The 19,166-nt window shown below is 40.7% G+C and overlaps 1 protein-coding gene across 3 annotated transcripts; it reads left to right on the top strand.

Moving 5' to 3' along the window:
* The first annotated feature begins 583 nt into the window (after nucleotides 1-583).
* On the top strand, nucleotides 584-15,794 carry BDH2 (3-hydroxybutyrate dehydrogenase 2). 3 transcript variants are annotated; one of them, XM_084516660.1, is made up of 11 exons: nucleotides 727-761; nucleotides 2,703-2,783; nucleotides 3,593-3,671; nucleotides 6,823-6,919; nucleotides 7,408-7,516; nucleotides 9,213-9,273; nucleotides 10,661-10,774; nucleotides 11,486-11,544; nucleotides 12,208-12,300; nucleotides 13,493-13,584; nucleotides 13,697-15,794. In XM_084516660.1, the coding sequence occupies exons 2-10, from the start codon at nucleotides 2,712-2,714 to the stop codon at nucleotides 13,544-13,546; spliced, it is 738 nt and encodes a 245-aa protein (XP_084372786.1). In that variant the 5' UTR covers nucleotides 727-761; nucleotides 2,703-2,711; the 3' UTR covers nucleotides 13,547-13,584; nucleotides 13,697-15,794. The 3 variants fall into 3 exon arrangements, with proteins under 3 accessions (XP_084372785.1, XP_084372786.1, XP_084372784.1); XM_084516659.1 differs by lacking the exon at nucleotides 727-761 and adding an exon at nucleotides 584-726 and having other exon boundaries at nucleotides 13,493-15,794; XM_084516658.1 differs by having other exon boundaries at nucleotides 13,493-15,794.
* Nucleotides 15,795-19,166: the final 3,372 nt, after the last annotated feature.

Genomic DNA, 19,166 nt, shown 5'->3' with positions numbered 1-19,166 from the left:
AGTCTAAAAACAGTCTTTGATAGTAATCTTACCCCTTTCATCATTATTATGCTGCTTGTCTGTCTTACAGCTTTCTGCAGTCAGTTTGTGCAGCGAATTACTGTTGCACAAATCTGTGTCACTAGTGTTTTGTTTAGTTCAAGAGTGGCATAATGTGACCGAACGTGCCTGTGTGCATGTCCAGGTTTACCCACAGAAATGTGCCCAGCTGGAATTCAGGCAGCTTTCTGAATTCATTAAGAAAACTATTAGGGTGGCCTTGGATCTGGTGTGAGCTTATAATGCAATTTTGTCATAGCATCTTTGAGTCTCATGATGTTAACTGCCTTAACAGATCTAAGTTAAAGCACTGATACAAATTTAAGAACGGCTACTTTGGTAAATCAACAATTAAAAAATTATTTTTCAAGTATTGTCCTAGTTTAAAATTTGATGATGGATAAAGAGCAATTGCTTGGGGAGGAACATTGTTGTGGCCTTTTTTGGTGAGAATCCTGTTAATTTCTTGCATTCTTTATGGGGGAATGGATAGCTAATGTTCATGATCCGCTTTTATTCCTAACCTGTGCAGGAGAAAATCCCACTTAAAATCTCGAGTTTCACTAGATGGCAGCATCTTGGTGTTTCAACATGAAACTGCGTTGGTGTAGAGAAACTTACCAGTTAGACTGCAACTCCCACCAAGCATAGCAAAACAAGTGAGCGTAAAACTTCCTTTTTCCAAAGGTCAGTAAACCCAACAAGCTGGTTGAGATCTTTTGGTGAGTGACTGTACTAACCTTTATTTTGAAAAGTTTCATAGAATTAGTGTGTCAAATATTCATTAAAAATGATTGTTAGGTTAAAAAAAGCTTCCAAAATTATGTGGTGATTCAAGGAATTACTTGATCCATTTTTTTCTACTGAAAATGTGCATGCAACAGCAAAGAACAAGAATTTCTGCCTCAAGTGGGCACTTTAACACCAGACTTTTGGGACACTTGGGACTTTTGCCAAAATGAATGATTTTTTCCCAGAATTTTTTTATTTCAGGAAGTGTGTTTTGCACAGCTTTGTGCAGATGACTAGGTGGTACTTGCTCTAATGCACCATCTCGTTTCCCTCGGTTTAGCTCGGTAGTTTTCACCTGTCAGCACAAAAACCTTCTGCTAACATAGGCTCAGTCTCATGTAATGTGACATAGCCTCCATCAGAGGCATCCTAAGACTGCTTTAGTAAGCCAGCCTGTAAAATGATTTTAAGGTATTGTTCTTTCCCCTAGTTAGAAAGGTGCATTTTAGTTATAGCTCGTGTAGTGGACTGTTTTCGTGGTTTTTCTTTGTTAGTTTCATTTTGAGGTTTCTTTTTGTATGTTCTTCCCTCTGGTTATAGGGGGAAAAACTTAAAATTTCAGGCTTTTCAGTGTCTCAAAACACAATCCAGAAGTCAGTCCAATCTTAATTCAAATGAGATAATGTTTCTGCATTAGGGTGGAAATAATTTTTTAGTCAAACAGTTTAAAAGTAAGTTCATTTTGTTGAATTTGTAACTTTTAGAAAAACATACTACTTTTGCCCCAGGTTTTGTTGGGAAAAACTGACCAGAAATCCTATCTGCTTTCTCAGAAAAAAAAAAAAAAATCAGAAATGAATAGTCTGGTTGGGGATGTAGCACACTAAACTGGGCTAACAAATCACAGGATGGATTTGAGCCTCTCCAGGTGCTAGCATTGGCTGCTGACGTAGGGGAAATAGTGGGTCTGCATCTAACTTCTGAATGAAGTACTCAGCATGTTGGGTTTACACAAGTGTTTTAAGAACTTGAGGTTCTTGGGAAACCTTTCTATACTCGTAGCTAAATAGAGAAACTTTGTTCTGTGATTTTTAAAAGTGTAGGAATGTTTGCTTGTTGGGAACTCAGTTAACAAAACCAGATCACACTGGGATACGGTGACCTTCTTCGGTAGTGTTTTGAAACATTCTATTCAGTAATTTAGGCTTTGAATAAACAAAAAGCCTACTAGGGACTTTTTGAACCCATAGGAGTGCAAAGGATGGCATTTGGTTTTATTTGCAACTTTACGTGCTCTGTTTTTTTAAAACATAATACTGCATTTGAAAGCGTATGTCTAGGCAGAAAAGAGGACCTCAGTTTGTCTTTTGGCTGATATGCCATAAGCAAGGTGGAACCTCTTAAAAGAAGAATATTATTCGCATTGTCAAACACTAGAAAAATAAATCCTTTTATTCCCCTACACCTTGCTCTGAGTATGCTCAGTAGTTCTCAGAGGTCAAACTGTGATAAAGATGAGAGGACAGCTTCGTTCCCCTTTACTCCCTCACCTTGTGGAGCTGGAAATCTGCTGTGCTGGAAGATTCCTAAAACGATTCAGAGCACACAAAGGCCAGGTCTTGGACATGATGGAAGGAAAAGACCTTTTGCAGTGCCCTCAAGGGTAGTGTGCAGATTTTATTGCCATTTGGGAAGCTAAGTCTACAGTTTGAGGGGAGCAGAAAAAGAGATGTGCTTGCTAAGAACACAGTGGGCAGCAGACATTACAACCCATTTTACTTCTCTTCTGACTCAGCACCTAATCAGAATGCTTTGACTTGTTGGTAGAGGTGCTCTGGATTACAGTTGGTTTTTGGAATACACTTGAATCTGATGCCCTGGAAGTGATGTTAACTCACTTTGTTAGATTGTGACACTTTCTGTCTGCACAGGTCAGCAATATGGGGCGGCTTGATGGGAAGGTAATACTGCTCTCTGCAGCAGCACAGGGCATTGGACGAGCCACTGCTATTGTAAGTTGGAAAAATATTTTTCTTCTGTGCCTAAGCTAGGTCTCTAATACTAGAATGCCCAACATCATCTGCACCAAACAAGTTTTTGAATTAGTAAACTACAGATTAAGCCAGAACAACTTATTGAAAAAATCAGGGAACGATGTAGTTACTGCACTGCGTTGGGTAAGCTGTTTGCAGCGTTAACTTCTGAAAGTCTTAAGCACAGAGTGGCGATAAACCATGTGGGCAGGATTTAAGAGCAGTTGCACCTACTTCTAACAATACACATTTGTACTGTCTGTGCCTTTTAATCCAACGTCTCTGCTGCTTTTTTCTGGGAAAATATAAGGATATAGGGGAGTTTTTATAAGGCTGGACACTGCAAAGATCTCCCAAGTAAAGCCAAGATGTTTCAACTATGCTGATAGTTGATGTAACCAGTTCCACATGAAGAGCACAGCTACAAGGCAACTGTGAGAAAAACCGTTCAAAAATATTACTCTTAAAACAGAATTAAAATGCGTTTGTTTTGTTTTAATTTTGGTTAACGTCTAATTTCTTTTGATGAGTTCTGCTCCTGTTGCTTCCTTTTTCCAAAGGAGACAGAGAAGCTATGGAGTTACTTCAGTACCACCATAACAGTTATCCCCAGGGTGTTTGGTAATTGATGTCTGTTACTTCCTCACGTGCCCACAATGAGAAGGGGGAGATTAGCTGCCTTCAGTCAACTTTTATTTCAAGCCAAAAGGGAAATGCAAAGAAAATAGACCTTTTGCTAAAATCTAGCATATTTAAATATAAACTACATTTCTTACTGTATTCTTCAGGCTTTTGCTAAAGAAGGAGCCAGAGTCATTGCTACAGACATCAATGAGTCTAAGCTGCGAGAGCTGGAGAAATACCCAGGTAAATGATGTACTTACTGTAGGCATTAATTCAAACCTTGCAAGTTTTGTTGTAGGTTGGCCAAAATATAACCTAGCGGTAGGGCAAACTTCAAAAGGCCAGGAAAAAAAGGGAAAAGATGGAGACTAATTCTCTAGTTACTGTCATTACTTTATTCTGTGATGCAGAATGGCAGAGGTGACGTGTGAAATGCTACAATGTCAGGATTGATTTCAGACAGAATATTCTAAGAGTGTGGAGTAACTTTGTGTGCTTCTGTCACAGACGCAGTAGATTACCTCTTGCCAGAATGGTGTATTACCATTTTTTGAGTTGCCAGGCTGCCTGTCAGACTGAAAAAGCTTGGAATGCTTTACTCTGATCACAAGAACTAATACCCAGCTGTACAAACAGATTTAGTGCTTTGCATGTCCATGGTCCATACTTAGCAAGGAACATATCAAAGAGAGAGCTTTCTAGCAGGAATTGGTACATCTTCAGAAACAAATCCCACCGATACAAGATGAGCTTATTTTATTTGTAGAAATGCTCAGGCCTGAAGGTTGCACAGGAACATATTTCAGGGAGAATGGTTTCAACATCTGTATTTCTCTGTTATTAGCGACACTTGAGTGTGGGGATACTAAAAAAAAAAAGTCCTGGAAGAAAAAATAAGGTGTAGGTATATCTCACAACTGAAAATGTTTCCAGCTTAATTGGATGAAAGGAAATGATCATTATTCTTTACCCATTCCTATTAGAGTGTGACAGTAAAATCCATGAAAATACTTCTCTTGCACACGGTGTTAAGTGAACATTGCTCTCCTTTGACAAGAATTCACTGCAAGCAGTTCTGTTGTGGTTCTTTAAGAACTTTGGGATTTTCCAGGTTTATTCTGAGTATGTTTAGGGAAGTGTTACAGTTTGAACTGTGCTTTGTTTTCCATCTGCTAGTGTGTGCAGAAAGAAAAATATAGTTTTTTCATATACTTTTGGCCATTTCTATCTTTTTGATATATTAATTAAACTCTCATTCACTGAGGCCTTGCACCTTGTGCTCTTTGAATTCTTTCCAGATGTAATTCCACTGTTCATCACCAGCCTGTAGTGTTACTAATTACAGCAGAGACAAATATTTTCAAACATGTCTGTATCACTTAACTAAGCATGTTCACGGACTCATCAGTTTGCTTTAAAAGACACAAGTGTAAGATCGGATGAGAGATCCAGAGGCTATTAAGTCCTGCTTTTTGCACAAAGCAGGTCTAATTAAAGCAGTTTGCCCGGAGCCAAGTTAGGAATATCTCCAGAGATGGAAATTCCGTGACCTCTGTAGGCTGCTCTTTCCAATGTGACTACACTGATGGTTTTAAAGTAATAATCTTTAAGAATAACAAAAAATCCCATGCAGCTCTTCGCATTTGGGTGGGAAGCACTATTAGAGCAAGGTGCACAGCCCAGTCTTTACACACAGCAGGGAGTGAGGTTGTAGCCAGGCTGTGTCAAAAAAGATCCTGAATTCTGTAGAAAGAATTTACCCTTGACGTGGGGTTAGAGAAGCTATTTGCACTAGATTACTGGAAACTACTTACATAAAATGAGGTGAAATGACACGTAGGTTATAGCATGTCATGTTACAGCTCATCTGGATGTGTAGTTCATCTACTTTGCTCTTTTCACTTCTGTCCATGGGGTGGCACTGCTGTGGTTGGCCCTGAAGCAGTTCTGTTAAGGAAAGGGCTGATTCTATTGAAAACTGTTTGCAGGAGTAGCACCTGTCCCTGTTGTGTAGTAATTAGATTTCCCAATCTTTCAAATACATACTTGTGTTTTGTATCTTGAAGGTACAGTGTAGGGACAGCCAGTGCTACAAGCACTGATGGCAACAGCTGTCAGAGGCTATAATAAGCAGGAGATAATAGTGAAAAGCAGCAACTTTCTAAGCATTTTTTGATAAATAATTACAAAAGCATGAACATCCTAAATTTGATCTAGTCTTCACAATAGAAGCCATCTACTTGCTACACTTTCTCTTAATTTCTGTTGTCATAGTTACATCATCTCAGGTTGTCTATGGCTTATGTGAAATCACTTTTCACAGAATCACAGGATTTCTAGGTTGGAAGAGACCTCTGACCTAACACTAACAAGTCCTCCACTAAACCATATCCCTAAGCTCTACATCTAAACGTCTTTTAAAGACTTCCAGGGATGGTGACTCCACCACTTCCCTGGGCAGCCTGTTCCAGTGCCTCACAACCCTTTCGGTAAAGAAGTTCTTCCTAACATCTAACCTAAAACTCCCCTGGCTCAACTTAAGCCCATTCCCCCTCGTCCTGTCACCAGGCATGTGGGAGAACAGACCAACCCCCACCTCGCTACAGCCTCCTTTAAGGTACCTGTAGAGAGCAATAAGGTCACCCCTGAGCCTCCTCTTCTCCAGGCTGAACAAGCCCAGCTCCCTCAGCCGCTCCTCGTAGGACTTGTTCTCCAGGCCCCTCACCAGCTTCGTCGCCCTTCTCTGCACCCGCTCAAGCACCTCCATGTCCTTCTTGTAGCGAGGGGCCCAAAACTGAACACAGTACTCGAGGTGCGGCCTCACCAGAGCTGAGTACAGGGGGGTGATCACCTCCCTAGCCCTGCTGGCCACACTGCTTCTTATACAAACCTCATCAATTAAATAATAAGTTGATTCATAGTGTCCTCAACTACATATGGATAGATGGTATGTAATGTGATGGTGAGACATGTAACTGTTCTTTAGTAGGGGGCATGAAAGCTTGTTATGATTACGCAGGCTCTGTAATTCAAGTGGAATGACACAGTGGAATTCAAATTTATTGGAAATGATTTTTATGGTAAATTGCATTAATTCATCTGCTTGTGTGATGCTGTATTGTAATTGACTCAGTTGATCTATTTTTAATTCCTGTCTGAAATGTTAAGTAGCAAGCCATGCTGTCCGTTGCTGTCCTGATTTAAGCATTACACTAATTAATCATTAAGTGCAACTCCCACTCAGCGAGTCTTCGTGTTTTGGCTCAGCACTGAGAGGGGACTGTTCCTGGCAAGCCATCGACTTGAGTGGGAGGTGCAGTGTCCTCGGCACTTCAGAAAAACAAACTGCTGATTCTTCGCCAAATACTGTGAAACTAAAACCATGTTTTTCCAGGCATTCAAATACGAGTTCTGGATGTCACCCAAAGGGAGCAGATAGAAAATCTGGCCAAGGAGATTGGAAGGATAGATGTCCTCTGTAACATTGCAGGGTAACCAACTTCTGTTTGATCCTACTTCTTTTTCCAGTTTTTCCTGTCCTCCTGAACTACTTTCTTTTACCTAATGCTTGTTGTTGTTGCTGTAATGTGTTTAGTATCTTTAACAGATTTGCATGTGTTTTCATTAAACTGAGCTTTTTATGTGCAGCAATGTTACCCAGGCTAAAGTAGAATGGCTGTGGAACTTGTTAGGGTTTTCCCTGCTCTATGGATGCCCTATACTGCTGGCTTTCACTTTCCTGGTAGACCACCAATTGCACTTACGCTTTTTTAATGTACTTGGTTTTTAATTTCCCTACTGGCAAACGTTTCTTTGCATATTGAGGGAAAAACACTGTTGCTGTCTTTTTTCAAAAGAGCTCTTGTTCCTGCTTTTCAAGGTTGCAAGGTTATAACAAAATAACAATGGAGAGATGTGGATTAAAAAGCCACAGAAATGTAAATCCCAGATAGTAATCTGCTTCATCCACTTATTCCAGGTTTGTTCATCATGGAACCATTCTGGAATGTGAGGAGCAAGACTGGAACTTCACTATGAACCTCAATGTTCGCAGCATGTATCTAATGATCAAGACATTCCTTCCAATGGTACACCTTCATTGCCTGGGATGTGTAGTCTCTGCTGCATTGCATTTAAGTGTGATAGCTCGAAGTTGTTGCCACTGTGACAGCTTGGGATTTGAAATAGAAAATGCAAGTATGCAGCTTTAGCTAGGGAAGGCCCTTAAATTATTGTGTTCCTATGCTCTAAAGCATTGCCTTTATTGTACAAAACCCATCTAAAATATTATAGAGAAGGTTAATTCAGGACTTTTCCTCTGTAATTTACAACTAAAATCCTTCAAATACGGAGCATAATACTATCCTAGTGTGTTGTACTACAACACACAGCTGCACGTTGTAGAATAATACCACAGCTAAAAATAGCTATAAATAACATATATTAACATAGACTTTCTGCAGCCACAGAGATCTCATGGAGCAATTCAGTGCCACTGATGAATACATGTTCATTATATGGCAACAACAGTCCAATTAGACAATTGAGCAGCTTGAGGACAAGGACTGTTTGTGAAGTAATAACTCTGTTCTAGACGACAGAAACTTCTGGGCTGAGTAAGGTGGTTTGTATTCCTCCTGTAAAAGCAAAGACTAGAAGTGGTAGCTGTGACCGTGACTGGATGACTACTACTTTTTTCAGTGTTACTCCAGTCCTTGTTTTTCATAGCCAGTCTTCATTTTCAAAGGTTCCTTGCAACAACTTTAGGCACCTGAGGTTCTGTGATGCCTAAAAAGTTTGTAACTTAGCTATGATTCAAAAATGCTAGAGAGCTGTGCCTTATTCTTCTCCAAAGCAAGAAGAGTTTGGAGGGGATCAGCGAATTGCTATGTTGGCAGATGGGATGAGACAGATGCCCATGTAGGGTGACTTACTGTGGAGGCAAAGATGGCAAGGTGGGTAGTACATACCTGAAGAACTACCACCAACGTACCAGCTCATAGCAATGAGTATTTGCCAGCAAAGCATTCAATTTCAGATCAGTGATCCCTCATTGTAAAAGTGATTGAGGGGGGTGTTTCATATGAGGAGCACACCATGTTGCATGTGGGGATTCACGTCACAGAGCATTGATCAGTAGCGTTTTACAAAGGTAAGCGATCATTTTAGATTCACTTGGAAAGGTGGCTTCACCTTAATTTACTGAATAGCTATGCTGGGATTATACAGAACAACCTATAGTCAGGGCTGTGCTGTTGGTTTACTTTGTTTTTTAAAGTCTTTGTCACTCTCTCTTACCATGCAAGTTGGAACAAGATAACAGTAATGTCATTTTAGTAATTCTGTCAACTAGGTATGAGGTAAATCCTAGGGGCAGGCAAGCAGCAGGAATGTTATACCTTCTCCTCAGGCTGGTTTCTCTTTATTTTACTTTAGGTGCACAAATTCCTTGGTGCTCCACAACAGAGATGATGCTAGTCCTTCACATTTGAAGAGCTTTGTAGGTGTATCAAGAAAGAACAAAACCCTTCTCTGCTGTCATTGTCATCTTCATTCCTGAAATGGTTTAGGAGAACTTAGTGTGAATTTCAGAATTTGCTTTACTACGTCATGCACTCATCTTTTTGATCTGTTGACTGTTCATGCCACTGACACTTTGTTATCTGGCAGATCAGTTGCATATCAGTAGGGCTGTTAGTTCTGCTGGTTGCTATGGGCTGTTCTGCTGGGCCTGCAGACGATGAAGTTGTTTGTGTTTGAATGACATAAGTATTTTTTTTGCAGATGCTTAAACAGAAATCTGGAAATATTATAAACATGTCTTCTGTGGCATCCAGCATTAAAGGTCAGTAGCTTTCTAGAGAAATTCATGTATAAATCTTTAACGTTCTTAAAGTGTCCTGTTGACAATTCTGTCCTGTAAGAATTTGCATATCCATTTTTGAGGAAAGTTTGATAAGGCTTTGTGTAGTGAGTGCCCTTGATGCTGATCCTTTGTGCGTACGCCTGATGAAGCATGTTGTAGTTAAATTGTGTACAATAGTAACTCCTCGTCCAACATGCGGAATGGGGCGTTCTTGGTGAACAAATCAAAGCTTTGCTGTAAAAGGAGATGAATGACCTGTAGACACTTTGTTGTAGGTAAGTTTTTGTGATCAAAACAGAGGAATACGGGAACAGAGGGCCGCCTAATCATTTACTACTGGATTGGACCTGATGTTTGAGTTACTTCTATTAAGGGTGAATTGCTTCTATTCTGGTTGCCTAGGTGTTTGATTCTTGCTTTCACATGACCCAATGTAAAGACCTTAATGCTTGGTGGTTTGTTTTGTTTGTTCTGTTTGTGTTTTTTTCTTTTTCTTTTTTTTTTTTTTTTTTTTTTTTTTCTGGTGTGTAGTATTCCTCAGGGCAGTTGACATGGGCAAATCTGACTCACTAATCACAGATGAGGGGGAGAGAAGTGATGTTGCAACTGCTCAGCGGTATTATGAAAAGAAAGACTTCAGTCTTCCTAAGAACAGGAATAATGATTTGAGATGACAAGTAAAACAGCTAAGCAGAAAAGCTAAAAAGCTACCGATTAACCTGTGGAGGGTAAAAAAAAAAATGATGGGAATGAAAAATAAATATTGTGCTGGTCAGCGTTTAAAGGACTTTACCAATCCTGTGGTAGGAATGTAGTAAAAATAAAAAAAGTGAATATGTTGAGTCTTAAACATGCACAAAAACATAGACATAAAGCTACAGAAACACCAAAGTCCTGGCCTTTGAGCTTTTGAACCTGTTATGAAAGTGTTGTAGAATCCTTTCTACCTGTAAGGAATAAGTGAAAAGTAATTACTTTCAGTGATACCTTGCTACATATATTCTTAAGAGAAACAATGAAGTGGCAATTACATAAGCACTATAGCCATGCTTCCAAAGAAAAAACTGTCAGTGATTGACAGGTCTCTGCTCTTCATAAACATTTGTTTGCTTGTTACTTTTTCTAGACTACTCCCCAAATTCATACTATTGAAGAATACTGTGTTTTATTCTGGTGTATGCCTGAGCAGAATTCTGGCAGTCAGCATTCTACTTAGCTTGTCCTCATGGAGAGAGTGGGCTACAGGAAATGCTGGAGTCCAGAAGTAGATGCATATTGAATAAACTTTTTTTTCTCTCTTTTCTCTTTTCTCTTTTTTTTTTTTTTTTTTTTTCTTTGTGCTGCCTTCACATTGACCTTCTGTTAGGAGTTGTGAACAGATTTGTATATAGTACTTCAAAGGCAGCAGTTATTGGTCTAACAAAGTCTGTGGCTGCTGATTTCATTGAACAAGGCATCAGATGCAACTGCGTATGTCCTGGTAAGTATTCTTGCAGTGTTTTGTAAACATGAGCAGATGCTAAAAGACACATGGCCTGATTTAGTTTGACATCATTAACAAGGAATAGACTTGCAAGTGACAAGTAAAGTTACAAGGAATCAAAAACAACAAAAAGGCAAATAACTTCCTCCCCACCCCACCCCCCAAAACCAAACAAACAAAACCACCAGAACATAGAATCATATCACAGAGTCGTGGAATGGTCTGGGTTGGAAGGGATCTTACAGATCATCTACCTCCAACCCCCTGCCGTAGGCAGGGATGCCAAGGCAGGGATGCTGTACTTGAAACATTTCTGAGATTTAAAAATAGAAAAGCTATTATGTAATATAAACAGCATGTTTAACTTAAGTCTGTTAGCCCAGCACATGCACGTTATGCATGTGTTACACAGCACTTGGGTGTTTATTGTTAAAGCCATTGTCCTAAAGTTAGAAGCGGGCGAGGCCTAGCTATCAGGCAAGCCATTGTTCAACCATCTGGAACTGAATCTAATTTTCACGTCTTGTATTTTATTGAAATTTAGGCTCCTAAGCTATGTTGATGATTTTGTAGCCTTTCTCCTGAATCACGTTATTACTGAGTTATACATCAGTGTTATGACATAGAAATGGAACTCATGAACTGCATTTTTCATTATGACTGCTGATGAAGTTGAGCTTTAATATTGAATTTATTTTTTTTGCGTAGGAACTGTTGACACACCATCTTTACAGGAAAGAATTCAAGCCCGGCCTAACCCAGAACAGGTGAGATAGCAATTTATTATTTTGATCATGTACATATGTTTCTCTTCTTTTTTTTTTTTCTTTATAAGAAGGCAGCACTTCTGCCCAAATTCAAAAATAAAAACTTTGTATTTCAGAACACCAATGGTAACATAACAGTAGTGTCTTCTTTAATAATTTGGTCAGTTTGTTCTGAGGATGGGAGTATTAAAATGCTTTGGAAGGACGTTTCAAGTGAGTGCAGAGGGGCTGTCACTGGTTACAATATCTACTGCAAACGTAGATGATGCTCACTTCTTTGCCATATGGCAGCCACAAAGCAGTGCAAAACAACAATAGAAAGGGCATTCTGGCCAGTGTGTTTAAAAATGAATCAGGTTCCTTGATCATACTAACTAGGTAATCGTGAGCCTTCTTTTGAAGGGCCCAAGAATATCTACCACCAAAGGAAGAATGGCTTCAGTGGCTTTATTCTGGAATCAGAGGCTTAGGTCCAGTTGAATGTTTTTCAACATAAAACTCGTATCACTGTGGGCCTTCTTTTTTCTGGCATAAGCCCCCTACCCCATATACTAAAAGTTAAAATGTGTGGCCGTTTCCAATATTGCTTTGTACATGTCACACACTAGTTGGGCTAAAATAATTTTTTAATTTTTGATATATGACATGGTCTTGTATGTCTAGGCATTGAAAGATTTTCTAGCAAGACAGAAGACTGGCAGGATGGCTACTGCTGAAGAAGTGGCTCATCTCTTTGTGTACTTGGCCTCTGATGAAGTAAGTATGGGGTGACACAATTTCCTGTCACAATCCTGTGCTTCTTTGCTACTTCACAATAGAGAGAACATATTTTAAGAGGATTTATATTGTCTTCAAGCTAAATTGTTCCAATACACGCATGTGTGCATGTGTATATATGTATAAACAAACGAAAAAACCCTTGTCCATCTTTTATTGATACAAAAAGTACCCTGAATGTTGACAGGGATTGTTAAGGCATTATGTACTTGGTACCATAACGAGGTTGTTTTCATGCCATCTGAGCAATATCTTAGTGAGTGATAGGAAAAATGGGCTTGTCTGCTCTTGCAAGTTGCTTTGTTTGCGTGGCAGCTAGATGATGTTTTAAGGAGGTAAAATTAGTACAGTCATCATCTGCTTGTATTACGCAAGAGAAAATATTTGTGTAGACCCACCAATGATTTTAGCTAAATGGTCTAATGCTCAGACTGCCACTTTGGCATACAGAGAACAACAGACTAAAGTTTTAGACCACGCTCTTAATGATCACTGCAAATAGCATGAATTTTAAAGAACTTATTTCAGGTGCTATACATTTATTATGGATCTAAAATTGGACTGGATTTCACTGGACTTGTCCAGCAGTCCTACTGAGCATAACAGAATGCTTTAATGTAATTAATTCAGACTTAATGTTTCTATCTATCAGTAATCTGTGTCTCCTCCAGTGTTTCTGTGAAGCTACCAACTTTTTCCAGTCTTGTCATGGGTTTTCAACCATGTGCAATTAATTCCAGTTTTGTAATATATTCCATTATATTTCTGTACTGATATAAAGTACCAACTCAGTTCTTTACCTCACTTTTCTGCACCATCTCAATTTTCATTTAGTTCCCCTTGTAATTATAGGCGGACCTAGTCATATTCTGCTCAGCTGAATGGAACTAACGATATCATAGTGTAAGATATTATTCCTGCAGGTAAAATCTGAGAAGTCTAGCTTATGTGATTTTGCCCATCCAGGATGTGTTTTCATCTTAATGCCTCTAATACTATTTTTTGCTACACTCCTCTGAGTTAATCAGGATTCCATTTCTAAGTTTGTTTATATTGTATTTATCCAGACCTCTTTGTAATACAGGCAACAGTGTTTCCTTATACTTAACAGCTGTAAATATATATATATATATATAATAATGAAAAATTGTTACCTTTTATGTAATTTCAGTCTGCCTACATGACTGGCAACGAACTCATCATTGATGGAGGATGGAGCTTGTGATCAACTCTACCTGCAGATGGAGACTTATACTATTAAAGGCAAGAAGTGAGGGTCATGTTTCTCAGTTAAGAGTTTGCATAGATTTAAATCACTCACATGATGTCATCCATACAAATCTGGTGCATTTTTATGGTTGTGATCTCTTTCTAGATTGATCTTACAGATTCACTTTTCTCTAAATGGTGAAACATTGGAGTAAAACATACTTCATGTTGCTTCTTTTTATGGTAACTCCTGGAGCATGAGCAGGATTTTAGCCTTTCAGATATCAATGTGCAAAGAATATTATTTAAGATACAAAATAAAAATCTTATTTTAAGCAAATCTAAATTAAAGAAATTAAATACTACCCGTATTTTCAGTCTGCGAAATATTTGGAGGTTCACAATTAGACTTCCTACCAGCATTAGCAGGCTACCCAGAGAAAACAGACTACTTCTAAACCAGCTGAACAATTATTGAACTAAATGTGGTTCAAACAACAGAAGAAGGCAGAAATAATAGCGTGTTTGAATCGTTCTGTAACTGTCGATAGATGCATCTATATTAGAGAGCATACTAGTTCTTGCAAATTATATGTTAAAGTCCATCCTGCTTTGCAAATTATGATTTTTTCTGTTCTCTGTAATAACTGTAGAAAAATGATCTGTGTTGAATTGTTGAAAAGAATCTGTCCCAAGTCTGACAACACTTAGAAATCCAAAGTGGAAGGTGCCTTTGTCAGATGGTCTCTGACCATCTGACAAATGTATAGATACATAGTAAATGTATAGATACATAGTAAATGGGCACAACAAATTCCTGCACATACAGTAAAGAGTCGGTGTACGTGCACAGCTGATTTGTGCAACTGCAATATCCTTTTTCCACATATGGAAAGGGAAGTTAGGCTGTTGGAATCTGGAAAAATAGTAAGTCATAGCCCAAAATACAGAACAACAGATTGCAAGTAGAAGCAGTATAACTAGCAGCCTTGTATAGTTTCAGAGGTTTGGGGCTTTTTGTTCAAGCATACAAAGATTATAGACACTGTCTTCATGAAGTAGAAATGATGCAGATGAACCTGCTGTTACAGCTGTTAAAAGGCTAAGGCTTATGGCACATAGAGAGCATAGAAAATCATAGGTAGTTTTGCAATCACTTTGAATATGTGTGTATTTGCTGGTCCCGAAAGGTTGTACTAGGAGAATGACATGACCATTAATATGTCATTAATAGTATAGATTAATCCTAAAATTGTCTTGGAATTCTTCACAGCGTCTTTTCTGTCTGCATTGTACAGAAAGTACTGTGCAATGATGTCACTGGTAGCCGTGTATACATAGAGAAGTATTCTGAAAAAGACAGATGGGTAAGCCAAAGGAGTGGATTTTACCACTTTATCCACAGCCATTATATTCCCCTTCCAAAAGGATACACTAATGAATATACCAATGCTGGACAAATACTGCCAGCTCTGTAGACTAGGTGCTAGGCTTAGATAATCTATTGCTGAATTCTCAAATGCCAATATTGGTCTTGCTAAAACACAGACTAAGTTTCTACAAGAGCTTGTGTTGATATTTTTGTTGTGGTAGCACATTGAAGCTTTGATTATGAATCAGAAATCTATTGTGGTAAAGGCTCATACTCTGGAGAGGGGGGAAAAATCACAACCCAAAGATTTAAGGCAACAGGCTGGAATTCCAAAGCTTTTTGGTTTGTTAACATACCATTAAAATTTATGTGAATGACAAATTTACAAGACTGACTTCCTATAAATATGGCTGTGTTAAGAAATTCAACATAGCTCTGTGAATCTAGTCTGTGAATGAAGCTGTATGCAATTGCGTGTTTTTTTTTTTCATATCTATGAAATTGGTATAAATATGGGGGGAATAAATGATCAATGAGTGTGATTGGTCAGTAATCAGAAATCATGGGGGAAAATGTACTCTATTTTATGCATTTTTCTGTAATGACTGCCATGTTTTTAAGTGATTGCTTAAGTTTTTCGATATTTGCTGAAGCATTAATAGAGATTGATTTCAAAGACGTGCAACATGTCTGGTTAACAGCAAGCTTCTTGTTTGTAAAATTGTACTTAAAATTTTAAAATGAGAAAGCATTGTGGAGGCCGGCTTCCTCAGACTTGTTATGGGTTTAACTCTTATCTTTAATCACAGTTGGGACATTCTGATCTGTGCAGTTGGTTCATGGGATTTTGGGCATGTTCTCTAGTATTTCAATAAAGTGACCCAGCAGCCAAGCAGGATAAAGTTGAGGCAAAAATCCAAAGTTATCCAAAACAGCTCCACCGATGCTCACTGACGTAAATGAAAATGCTGAAAGTTCAGGCCAACAGGATACAGTTGCAGTGTTTTCAGAGCTTAATACGAAGGCCAAAGTTGTCGTCCTGTAGCTGGTACAGAAGGCTTACCTTGGAAAGGATCTCCCTGCTGCAGCAGGTCAGGAAACTTGCACTGTCCATTTTGAAAACAGAACTATGAATCTGAGAGAAACTTCAATATACTTATTGCAAAGAGAACTTCATGAGTAAACATTTCTAAGCTCTCTGGTGACTGGCATACACCAAAGGTACTCAGATGGGTTGTTTGTTTTTTTTTTTTTTTGATAAAGCACACCTGCAAGAGAAGGAGAAGCCATCCACTTATTATATTACAATAAAAGCACAGGGAGATGCATTTTTCAGTGAAGTTGGTTGTCAAAAAACAACATGATAACAAAACAAAAAAAAGCATATTTCTGTCTCTTGCTTTGTTAGCAGAGCATGTGTTGCATTTCAGAACTTGAGCTGTTCACACATTGACATATTTTCACGGATGTCTAGGGGGCATGCCCATGTCATGGATGGTCTAGGAGGCTTTTTCCCCAGAATCATCAAAGGAGAATGTTTTTAAATACCCCTGTGACTTCTTAATTCCCTGGTCTGTTTTTATGGATCTGGATTATCTCATTTCATCTCCTGTCACCCCAGTGATGATATGAAGAGGAGTGTGACTCTTCAGATTTTAGGGCAAGGTTTTCTCTTGGAGAGGCTTTAAGAGATGTCCCACCTTCTGAACGTTTCAGGGAAATTTAATCTGACCACAAAACAGCTTTTAATTTTTTTTTTCCTTCAGATTTGCAGTGGCTTTTGCTGCATGTAATGCTACAAGGAGCAAAGTAGCAACATGTTGCTCTTGAATCTGCTTTCACATGCTCCTCCCAGCGTGGCTTGCAAAATGAGATTGCGAGAGCAGCTCTCTTATCCCCTCGGGGTTACTTACAGCTGAGGTGGGCACCCTCGCTCCTTTGAGAAGCAGCAGGATTTTCTCGGGAGCACCACAGATGCGCAAATGCTTTCATTTTCTTGCCTGTCCCAGTGCAGTTCCTCTAAGGTGCTGTGAGCTCGGGGCTGCTCCATTGCCCAAACACCCCTGACACCTGCCAGCCCCTCCACTGCCCCGGGGGACCGCTATCTACAGCATCAGGAGATAAGGTGACATCTGGGAAGCCTTTCTAGGTCCCCCCGAGCTGCAGATTGAGGGCCTTGCTGCCTCGTCTTGTGGAGCTGTGGAGGAGGGACTGCGCTGGACTAGCGGCAGCAGCAGGGGAGGAGGAGCCAGAGCTGGCACGGAGCTGTTCCTGCTTACAGGGAGCGGATTTGCACCTCTCCATCTCCGTGTGCTGGAGGGGCTGGCCCAGGGGCATGGCCTTTCCCTGAATGCTTCCCCAGGTAAGTTTCCCTCCGTCCTGTTGCATCTCCATCCCCTGCAGCTGGATGCAGCAGGAGGAGCAACCCAGGGACTGCTCCCCAGCTGTGCAGGGCGGGAGCTGCTGGGGGAGGTGGGGAAGGAGGTTGCATCAGGGTTTCCTTACGCCTTTTTTCTGGGTGACGGCTGTCGCTTTTTGTTTAAATCTCAGCCTTAGTTGCTCTGGCAGTGCTGGTGGCATTTTGTTTGCGTTCCCTTCTGGGCTGCGTGCGCCCAAAGCAGAATGTTGACCGTCACCAGGGCAATAGGGCTAAAAATATCGGCATGCACATGCTGCCCGTCCGTCATCTTTTGAGCCCTGCTCTCCCTCGCTTTTCTTCTCCCTCCTATGAAAAACAAGTAAAATCAGAGGATCTAATAAAAACTGCTATAAAAAGCCTTTCTTTTTCAACAATAAGGGAAGTATATTTTACAGAGATGTACTGAAATAAGCCTGGTACTGGCTGGTTTCCACAATACAAGCCTTAACGGGGGGCTGTGAGTTCTGCCACATGGTTTCTCAATCCCTCTGATTTTGTTTGCATGGAGGGTGACGTTTTGTTTGCTTTTTCCTGTGTGTGTATGTGTTTTTTCTTGTGTATTTGGGGGCTTTTTTTTTTTTTGGGGGGGGGGAGGAAGGTTGTTTTTAAAATGGGCCTGTGTTTTGCTTATGAACTAACTACTCGCTTTGATCTCATTCATCCCACTTCTTATCACTCAAAGGTAGCAGCAGTAAGAACCTGACAGGATGAAGACCTGTCCCCCAAAGCCCAAAGGCAGAGCACACACTATCACACTCCTCTATTCCAACCTTGAAACAATCCCTGCCCAGCAGCAGAGAACCCCATCCCCTTGCTCAGTGAATCTTTCCTCTCCTTCATGCCACTGTGAGCAGGGGTTATGGTCAGTCTACAGCGCTTCTTCTCTGCCGCTCCTTCTCGGTCACTCTCGTCCCCTGTGCTGTGGGGTCCCACCCACGGGATGCAGTCCTTGATGAACTGATCCGGCGTGGGCTTCCCACAGGCAGCAGCTCTTCCAGAACTGTTCCAGATATGGGTCCGTACCACGGGGTCCATCCCTCAGGAGAAAACTGCTCCAACCTGGCTCCCCTACGGGCAGCAGCTCCTGCCAGGTCACCTGCTCCTGCGTGGGCTCCTCTCCACGGGCTACAGGTCCGGCCCGGAATCTGCTCCGGCAGGGGTCTTCCACAGGCGGCAGACTCCGTCGGTGCAGGGCCACCTGCTCCACCGTGGTCTCCTCCATGGGCTGCAGCGTGGAACCCTGCTCCACCGTGGTACTCCATGGGCTGCAGGGGGACATCCTGCTTCACCATGGTGCTCACCACAGGCCGCAGGGGACTTCTGCTCCGGCGCCTGGAGCACCTCTCCCCCTCCTTCTGCGCTGACCTTGGTGCCTGCAAGGCCGTTCCTTGCTCCTCTCACTCTCCCAGCTGCTGTGTGGCGCAGCGTTTTTTTCCCTGTCTTAAATATGCTCTCACAGAGGCGCAAGACAACATCGCTTATTGGCTCAGCTCTGGTCAGCAGTGGGGCCCTTACCAACCATGGAGCAGCTTCCAGATCCTTCTCACAGAAACCACCCCTATGGCCCCCTGCTACCAAAACCTTGCCACGCAAACCCACTACACCCCAAGAATTGGGATTGACACTCATCCAAAGCCGCATGAGAGCAAATGTTTTCCATCCCTTACTATGCACGCACACACGTGCTCCTTTCAGAATTGCAAAGTACAAAAACCTGAGGAAATGGTTAGTGAAGGGAAGGAGGGAAGAGCTGGTAGCTTGCTGATGCTTTCTAGTCCAGTGACTAGATTGGCATTTGTGGATTCCTGGCCCCAGTGCCTAGGCAAAATCTTGAATCTTTCCTCT

Source organism: Aythya ferina, assembly GCF_964211825.1.
Source record: "Aythya ferina genome assembly, chromosome: 4".
Lineage (NCBI taxonomy): Eukaryota > Metazoa > Chordata > Aves > Anseriformes > Anatidae > Aythya > Aythya ferina.
Note: the sequence above shows the minus strand (reverse complement) of the source record. Positions and strands in the feature narration are given on the sequence as shown.